This window comes from Anguilla rostrata, chromosome 19 (assembly GCF_018555375.3).
Source record: "Anguilla rostrata isolate EN2019 chromosome 19, ASM1855537v3, whole genome shotgun sequence".
Classification (NCBI taxonomy): Eukaryota; Metazoa; Chordata; class Actinopteri; order Anguilliformes; family Anguillidae; genus Anguilla; species Anguilla rostrata.
Genome location: NC_057951.1, coordinates 14,100,308 through 14,110,129, shown reverse-complemented (window position 1 = coordinate 14,110,129; position 9,822 = coordinate 14,100,308). Strand labels below are relative to the sequence as shown.

General features: G+C 47.2%; 1 protein-coding gene across 3 annotated transcripts in view; it reads right to left on the bottom strand.

Annotated features, from left to right (window-relative positions):
• Nucleotides 1-569: 569 nt before the first annotated feature.
• Nucleotides 570-9,822, bottom strand: part of LOC135245552 (protein O-mannosyl-transferase TMTC2-like) — a 45,006-nt gene continuing 35,753 nt past the window's right edge. For 2 of the 3 annotated variants that reach the window (XM_064318659.1, XM_064318660.1), the window contains exons 9-12: nt 8,098-8,179; nt 6,317-6,431; nt 2,977-3,040; nt 570-2,775 (exon numbers count right to left, since the gene is read on the bottom strand). In XM_064318659.1, coding sequence (XP_064174729.1) covers nt 2,596-2,775; nt 2,977-3,040; nt 6,317-6,431; nt 8,098-8,179 — 441 coding nt within the window. In that variant the 3' untranslated portion in view covers nt 570-2,595. The remainder of the gene's footprint in view (nt 2,776-2,976; nt 3,041-6,316; nt 6,432-8,097; nt 8,180-9,822) is intronic. The other variant, XM_064318661.1, reaches the window with a different exon arrangement.

The following is a 9,822-nucleotide window of genomic DNA, read 5'->3' as shown; positions in this document are numbered from 1 at the left end:
ACGGACGAGGAAACGCCGGCTCAGCCAGACGTGCAGGAGAGTCTACACGTCCATTTAGCAGCGCTGAGACAAAAGCAGACGGGGTCAGTCAGAGCACCTCTCTCAGGCCGATGCATTACAGCTGGCTCCTCCTCTGTCTGCAAGGCCTTCCAGCTGCTCTGCAGCCATACATCTCACACACTGCCTTTCCCGCATCAGCTACGCCTGCACAGAAACACAATACACTCAAACACCGGGAATATGCAGGTATTCCTCCACAATATATTCCACAGCTGTGCACTTGTAATATTTATATATATGGAAACAGCAGGAACAGATCAGGGAGGAGAGCAGTACCATTTTAAATGATTCATGGTCCCTCGCATTGTAAATTTTCAAAGAATTTTAACTAAGAGCCAAATAAGAGACTGACATTACCTGCACCTGCTTCACCTAAAAAGTAGAAAACTGGTCAAAATACCAAATCTTCAATACATACAATAAAATGAAATGCATAAAAACAAACCAGTCATAAACCTAAAAGAATGACTATCATTTCACTATGTGGGGGGAAAAAGCAACAGCAAGAGTCCCATAATTATTCAGTTTTATTTTACAAAAATGGTACAAATCTTGATAATTTATACAAATGCAACAATAAAAAATAAAACATTTACTTTGTTAAACACTCTTTGTGCTCCACTGGCAGAGTTCTGAAACACTCTACCTAGAATCCCTGAGCAGAGACATCCCCTAACATCTAGCTTACTTTATTGTATTAAAGTTTTTCCACAAGAAGTGTGTGTATTTATGTTTTTTTGAATTATTACCATAGATATTGGTCATTTTTGGGGGGGGGGGGGAGACAGTGTTTGATTCCTGGAGTAGACAGCTACTGATTTTTAAAAAAATGAGGCAGAGTCAGGTGGTGTATTTAGTGGACAGGGTATGACTGGGGCATACTTCAAATTAAACACGACTACAGGACACAGTGTAGTCAGATGTGCTAGATAAGAGTACACAAGTTTAATAAACGGAAAATGACATGGAAAAACTGGCAAAAGGATATACTGAACCTTCACGAAACAGCATTAGAGATTCCTCTCAGATCCCTCCTAATTTAGCTGGAAAGTAGTAGCAAGTACTGTATCGAGCATTACTGTGTTATGGCCAAACGTTATGAATGTCATGCTAGAGAAACGTTAGAGTCTGCAGAAATAAAAACAATAGAAATCACTTACATCCTAAAATTAGAATGAGAGCTGCAGAAATTCTTTAAGTATCCCCAAAGACACTAAATACTGGAATGAAAACGGGTCCTTATTTATTCCACATGTTCTGAATCTGCCCATCTGGCAACGGCAAAGAGCTGAATTCTCTCACAACACACACACACACACACACACACACACACACACACACACACACAGACACAGAGACACAGAGACACACAGACACAGAGACAGAGACACAACACACAGACACACAGACACACGGAAACGGAACGCAAGAGCGCCATGCATTTAAACTCCCCAACGAATGAGCAGCTACTGTGTCAGAAGGTTAGCGGAGTGTACAGTCTGTGTAGACAAAGCGGAAAGATGACTACAGTCGGTCAGAGCTCTGATGCTACGGTCACTGTGCTTAAAGTGCATGACTGAAACTAACGGATAAGTCAGCAACCATATTTCTAAAATATGACCTACGATATCTCTGCCATGCTTTCTGAATTTTGCACCACATTTAGTGGTCAGACCAAGTGGCGGCACATTAAAGAGTTTAATTTAAATTATTATGTTAAGTGTCACTTAACTTTTCCCTCAAACTGACCTAAAAATTAAAATAAATAAAATACCTTTTGGCAAAATGTCTCATTCAGTATAAACATACAGCCTGTCCTTGGACAGCTTAAGAGGTGGTATCTTACCACTCTCTTATTTTTATTCCTAGAAACAGAATTAAAAAAAAAATGTAATGTACACTTTTAGAGTAGAGCACATAGAGTATGTAAGGTGTTAGTGGTGGCTCCACACTGCCCTGTTCAGAGAACCGTCACACAGGGGTGCTTTGACTGCTATTGTACTCACCAGACTGATTGGCTGTTCACACACACACACACACACACACACACACACACACGCTTCACAGGAAGCCCCCTCACAGTCACTCAGCGTCTGTGTGAAATATCCAGGAGATGAAGGACGGCGTGTGTAACTCAGAGCACCAGAGACGGCTCTGGGGTCCTGCTCTAAAAACACTGCAGGACTCACGTCCCGTTAGCGTAGCGTAGCTTCCCACCGCGCTTAGACGGGTGACCAGTAACCCCCCTCCCGTCACCATGGACACCGCCACAACCCGCGAGCAGATGTCACAGAGACGGTAACACTTCCGCTGCTGCAGAGGGCCTCACCTCCTCCTCCTGCACAGTATCCCCCACCCCCCGCCCCACTCTTTCCACAGCCCCGGGAGAACCTCAGATTCGGCCAATCAGCAGTGTCCAGGGGCCTCCCAGCGGCCCCCCCAGCCCAGCGTCCGGTTGTAGGGCCCCCGCTGTGTCCCCGCCCGGCTCCGGCTGCGTTTACGGAGGGCATCCGACCCCCCACCCCCCTGGGGGGGTTACGGGCCGGCGGTCTTCAGGCCCTGCTTCTCCATGATGTTCCACAGCTTGCGCAGGTTGGACTGGGTGATGACGTCGTGCGGTTTGAGCCGCAGGGCTCGCAGGTAATTAGACTCCGCCTCCCTGAGTTTGCCGTTGAGGTGGAGGATGGCCCCCAGGTTCATCAGAGCTGCCGGATACTGGACCACATGCACGCACGCACACACACACACACACACACAGGGTAAAACAGAGTAAAGCAGGGTAAAGCAGGATAAAACATGGTAAAGCAGGATGGAGAAGCACAGCAGTGGTGTGGAGTGGATGGAGAAGCACAGCAGTGGTGTGGAGTGGATGGAGAAGCACAGCACCAGTACTAATGACCCCAGGGCGTCACTCACGTCTGGCCTGAGCCCGGCCGCCATTCCGTAGTACTTCTCAGCGGCTTCGTTCAGACTGGCCTGCCTGCACAGCAAAAACAACAAAAACCAAACACACACATTACACTCATATCAAAATGAAAAATACACACGACGCAGCGCCTGCTGAAGACATCGTACATGTTTAAAATTCAGGAGCAGGAGCCACAGTTTAACCAGGGCTTAGACAGATAGCAAAAATTCAGGCAGAAGTACAGACATACTGTATGTTACGTTCCCTTGCTCTGTGGAGTCTGTGCAGTCCGTCTCAGTCCTGCAGGTGGCGCTGATTAGGGCTTGATTGCCTGATGATGCGCACCTGTATCCCACTGACAGTCCAGTGGATAAGGTCTGAAGACACTTCAGCTTGGGATGGCTTTCTTTAGATTTTTTGGCTTTTAGATTTCTTTAAGACTCCCTTTGCTTCCTTCTGTTTTACACTATGCAGCTACTGTGTTTTGTTTTCTGTTGGTACTTTTCTGTTGTAGGTTACAGGTGATCAGGCAGTTTTGTATCTTTCTTGTTTTAACACATTTTTAGTTAGGCAGGCCAGAGTAGGAAGAACATATGCTGGAAGACCCACTCCTTTTGCTTTGCCCCAGTACTGAGGTTTTAAAACTGCTTTCTTTTAGATAAAGAATAGCCTTATAGACTTATTTTGTGTTATTGCATGTAGATTTCGACTCCTTGTTTGGTTTGTAACATTTTGTTGTGTTACTGTGTCCATTGTAGTCCCTGGTTATTAGAACTTGGGTTGGCTTTTGGGACATAACAGTACATAAACACATTATTCAGAACCTTTAGGATATTTGATAGCCATCCTTTCAGTGCAATCTTTAAGCGTTTCTCTGTTACCAGTGTTTTACATATCAGTACAAGGCCTCAGAAAGGTTTTGGGTTGCTTTGGAGGGGAAAATTACTAGGAAACTGTTACCAAGTAACAAAAGACAAAGGAGCGATAAGATCAAAGAGCTATCCCAGAGGACATATTCCGGATTTGCACCCCGACCACGGGTGCCGCCCGTCTTCATGTTTCCAAGGTCGCGACCTTCGACCCCAACCACAGCAACGTGAAAGACACTGAAAGGATTTTTGGTGTTGTCAGAGAAAACATCCCTTCCTTTTGGCCCGTGGTCAGACTTCTGCATCTGTCCAAATACTCCTGCTGTTCTTTTAGGGGAAGGACAGCAGGTTCTTACACTGCGCACGCAGTAAACTCCACAGCTGAACTCACATTTACACACACATGCTACTTAATCCATCCATATGTAAGACTATGACATGATACTCATAAATGTCACAGAATGCTATATTTATAGACCAATATGTCATACTGTACCCCAATGTGGTGCACAGCAGAGAGAAAAGCACAAATGATATCACGTTCATACGGATGGGTTTATCTGATTACGCCCGGGGCCCTGGCTCGGTGGACTACACGCTGATTTCACGGTCACAGAGTTTAGGGAAGGAGTCGTTCTTCCAGGCACATCAGCCCCATGACGTTACCATAGGAGATCATTTCAATATGAGAAGCAGCAGAAAGAAAGAACCAGGTTTCACCAGTCAACTCTCGCTTTACTTGTGATTACAGAGCTCATGAACGGGTTATTGTGAGTTATGAATTATGAATATGAAGATGAATTATCTACAGGGAATGACAGATAGGAATTGATTTTGAATGCTTACATTAAATTTTACTTTATTTTATTTTCTCTGGCCCTTTGTTTTACAATTTCCCATCCTTATATATTTTTTTCACCTTCGATGTGGTGTGGCAGACTGCAATTGGGTGAATCTTACGACATCTGAATTTAGACCTCCGCTATTGTGTTATTTTAAATCCGCTTTTTCTGCTGAAGATAAGTCCTTACAGCTGGACAGTAAGCATTCAGTAAGTACTGGGAAGATCTTTATAAGATGACAGACTAAAAATATTCAGATGCTATCGTACAAATTCACTTCAAAACACAAATCTATTCCATATGCGAGGACTGTAAAAAGCATATTGCTTTTTTTATTTTTTAAAACCTTGTGGGGTCATACATTTGTGCCACACAGAATGTAGCTGATGGGTGCAGTGAAAACATGCCTAACCACTTAGAGAAAGATCTTACAGCCACGTTGTGCTGAGGGCACCATTTGTCTTTCTGTAAATACCTTTAAATTTGACAGGAGTCGAGGACGAAGTGCACACGCACTGGAACATGATGCTGCAATATGAACCAGGACTGGGAACTTTTACAACTTTCCTCTGTCACATATTGGATGCACCCCTGAGGTCCAGTTTTTACATTTGGGGAGCATGCACGCCTCAGGGATTCAGCAGACATTCTTTTTCCAGAGTGACACACCGCACATTCCTCACACATCCATTCGCACAGCTGGATATTCACCGAAGTGCTGCTCAGCTAAAGCACCCCGCTCACGGGGGAACGACGGCTATGCCCCACTGGGGAAGTGAACCTGCAACCCCCGGGCTCCAAGCCCAGTTCCCCAGCCAATACGCAACACCGCCAAAAGTCAAGAGCAGAGATGTTCCGGAGCGATCTCAGCCAGTAAGGTTAAGTGTTTAAGTGTCGTTTGAGTGGCTAAATGTGCTGGAGCTGCACTTGTTTTTGGTAACTGCAGAGCGCTTAATCTTAATGCACTAACTGACACTTTATTTAATCTGTGTCTCTGCAGTGAAAGCACATTTAATCTGTGGCGATGCCAAGAACGGGATCAAGGCCAGCATCAAATCACAGGATTTATGATATTAAACGGTAAGGAGGCCGAGCATCCTGAATATTATTTAAAGATCATGGTCATTTAAATGGGCCAACGCTGAAGGCTCAATTAGCACCATCCTCAATCAGCTAAAAAAGGGTTTGAATAAAAATGTAAAAAAGAGAAAAGCTGGAAAGGTAGACGAGCAGCTCCTGTCTAAAGAAAAGGCTTCCAGGGGAATTGTGGGTAGTGAGAACACCGGTCAGGGCACTAAGGACTGGGTGCCCCTCAAGAGTGCCCCAATCCCCCTGATACCCCACCGCCAGTTTGGCTGTACCCCCTGTCCCACAGAGAACTCCAGAGCCAGCCGGAGAGTGGGAGCAGTGTGTGTGTGTGTGTGTGTGTGGGGGGGGGGGTGGGATAAGATGAATAGATTGTAAGAACTGGGCTGCGGGAGATGGGGCCATAAATCACATCAACAGAACTACCACTGAGCACTACAGCACTGCAGCCAGAAATCCCACTGCTCTTTACTGGACTGAGCCCCCCAGACACCACACACACACACTACAGCACGCACGCACGCTCTCGCACACAACACACACACCCGTACCTGAGCATGTGAGCAGCGCTGAAGACGACGTCGAACTCGCCGTTCTCCAGCTCTGCAGCTCTCTCTGCCATCGCTGCCGCCTCCACCAGCCGAGACTCCTCCAGCAGAAACTGCCCTGAGAGAGAGAGGGAGAGAGAGAGAGGGGGACACGACATCAGACCTGGAGCACTTCAGAATTCACTCTCATATCAAGGGTTGATGACCTCGATGGCGGGAGCCCTGCTTTAAAGGTCACAATGTGAAGCACAAGCGTGTCCACCAATGGTGCGCCCCCTGGAGGCTGACGGTCCACATGGCACGCGCTCCCTGCACTTATCCACCAGCCGCTGGAACAATGGCAGGAAGAGCCGCTTATCTGCGCCCATTACACGCCCGTGTGAATTTTCTGATTCCCGCCATTTCCGCCAGGCCGCGTGCTCTCGTGTGAAGAGGTTTCGATGGGTCACAAGGGGCTGCGGGAGGTGCATTCTGGGATGGGGGGGCTGTGTCAGCCAGCGAACACCAGCGATAACGCCCTGGAGGCAGTCCAGAGAGGACACGGAACAGGGGAAGGACAAGGCGGATCGGTCAGAGCGAGCCAAGACCCAACAAACTGCTCAGAGACAGAGAGAGAGAGGGGACACCCTCACACCGGACAGGCCCCAATCACCTGCCAGACCCCTGACCCAACACACCCAAAATAACACAACAGACCATAATGAGGGAGAGAGAGGGAGACAAACAGAGGGAGGCAGGGAGAAAGAGAGGGAGAGGGAGAGAGAGGGAGACAGAGGGAGGCAGGGAGAAAGAGGGACAGACAGAGGGACAAAAAGGCCTCGCTCTCCAGTACATAGCCAGAGAGACCGTGACAAGCAGACCACTCTAACATGCTATTACTGCAAAATAGAATTGTCCTCAATGATATATTAACTTTGCTTCATAAAATCATTACAGACCTTTAAAATGGTGTGACTATCTGTAATGTAGTTATATTGTTGCTACTGTTACTGGCATCTTTAGGGAAATAATTGCTTTGGCAGAACTATAATCTACAACGGGATGGAAGGTGGGGCTGGGGAGGCTTATTTCCCATTAACATCATAAAGATGAATGAACTCACAACGCAACAATGGAATTTCCAGGGAACCAAATCCACAGGATATTTTTCTAATGCTATCCAAGAATTTATGAACTAATGACCATGCCGCTGTGCGCACACGATCGTTCACAGTAACGGCACTAAGCATCCAGAAAGAGTCTCATCGCATTTCTGTCCATTTAGCAGAGAGCCAGTCTGGGGCTAGCAGCTCACTGGCCTGGCAGAACTGCAAACAGTGTTCTGGGGAAAATAAAGTGTCATGAAGTGACCTGATAAATAAGATTCATTCACTGACTCTGCAGGCTCTCTGTTTCCAGTGCCAAAAAAAAAAATCAATATGCGCGTGTCTGGGCTTTTTTCTTAACTAAAGATGGATTGGCAGCATGCCCTCCCAGGACGGAGAGAACAGCACTTTCATTATTTAAAAACAATGTCCACCGCAGTGATGCCTGTGCCCACTGCGTGCATTAAACAGCCTCCCACGGGTTAGAAAATAAATGGCATGACCAGATCATTTCTGCGCGAGGGAATCTAAACGTGCGGTGTGCAAAACGCCCTCCTGGAGCCGGCCGACCGATGAGAAGGGAAGGGATGGAGCGGTGGTGGAGGAGAGAAGGGATGGAGCGGTGGTGGAGAAGAGAAGGGATGGAGCGGTGGTGGAGAAGAGCGACACACAGAATAAAGAACAGAACACAGTACCCACCGTAGTGCATGTAGCAGTTTCCTTTCCTGGGGTCCAGCTCTATCGCCTTCAGGAAGTACCGCTCAGCCTCTGCCTTCTGCCCCTGAAGAGCACAGAGGATCGTTTCGCTTTTTTAAACCCTCAGTTGACAGTTCTTAGACATTCTTAAGCGCTGGTGCGTTTGGCTTTGCTCACTTCAGTGTGCTAGAGTGCATATGACAGCAGCATAGCAAGGTCATAGCAAGGTCAATGTGAGGTCACAGCAAGGTCACGACCGTCACGCCCTCATGAAGGCGAGTTCCCAGAGTGATTCATGGGAAGACTCGTCCTCCTGCCCTTTCTGTCTCTCCCCCTTCAGGACTTCTGGTACAGCAGTGAGAATGAAAGTAAACGGGTAATATTTGAAAGCCAGCTGCGTTTGGGGATTGCAGGTTTTGGGGGAGCAGTGGGGGGGGGGGGGGGGGCAGGGACAGGATATGAGGTCTGGGAGGGGGGACGATCCCGTGTGTTGTTTCTCATTAAGCGTAACCCAAGTCAGCTGCAAACACATCTGCTGTCATACAAAGCCCCTGCAGCACCACGGGGCAGGAACAGAACAGGAACCAGCCAAAATACACATTCAGACAGAGAGACACAGATGGATATGGACACAGAGAGGAGATAGATTACATAAGCAGGCAGATCTATAACAGACTTGAGTTCTATTTCAAACACTAGATTTCTACTTGCTCCTCTTGCTTTTTGTTCTTAACTGCTGACGCAAATGAAGTTGCTGCATTAGAGTGCCGAATTAGCAACATGTCGCTAAACCAACTCACATGCTGGGCCTGCTGTCAAATGAAACCTGAAAAACAGCAGTAACAGAAGTAAAGGAAAAGGAGGAGGTGTGCTGAGTATTCTCATTGCAAAGCCCTGCCTGCCCAGGGAAGAGACAGGAAGAGAACAGAGTGGGAGGTGGGAAATGAGAGGAAGCAGGAACAGGAAGTGAGGGGAAGATTAAAGCTTGCAGGTCTGTCTTTGAGCCGTTCCAGACGCCGTGCGTCTATCTGAGCTGTTCCAGAGGCTGTCTGTCACCATTGTTCACCAGGGGCTTTACCCACTCCGACATACTAGAGAGACACATACACGCACACATGCAAACATGCACACACACACTCACATGCACACGCATACCTCCATCTACCTGGTCCCCCCCCACCCCCACCCATCAGAAGATGCCCCTCAAAACATGAGCAATTTGAAAAAAAAAAAAAAGTTCAATTTCAGCATGCAGAAAAGGATAATGAAAATGCAAACTGAGACTGAGATTTGTACTGATGCACTTAACCAGCAGCAGAATGGAGCGACCCTATCAATCAGAAGGACTGCGCAATTTCCTAAGACACCGCCGCACAGGACTAAACCAGTGCCTGCTGTGCCTCACCAGACACACAGCGCTAACGTTCCTCAGTCCCTGTACTCTGTGACAAAGACAGCATATGATTCAGCTCAGTCACCAACATCAGGAGACAGACCGGTCTGTGCAACACCCAAACAAACCTGCGAACATTCATCCCAGGAGTTAGGGCTCCATTTTCTTTCCCTCTTTTATTATTACATTTTTCATGAGGTTCAGGGATAGACAAGCACATTTTTAATGACTGATCTGAAATGACAACGTAGTAATTTCAGCCTCAGCGCACATGAGTGCCATTACTGTGTCTGAAACAGAGAGAGCAGGGAGAGCATTTAAAGGGCTAATGATCG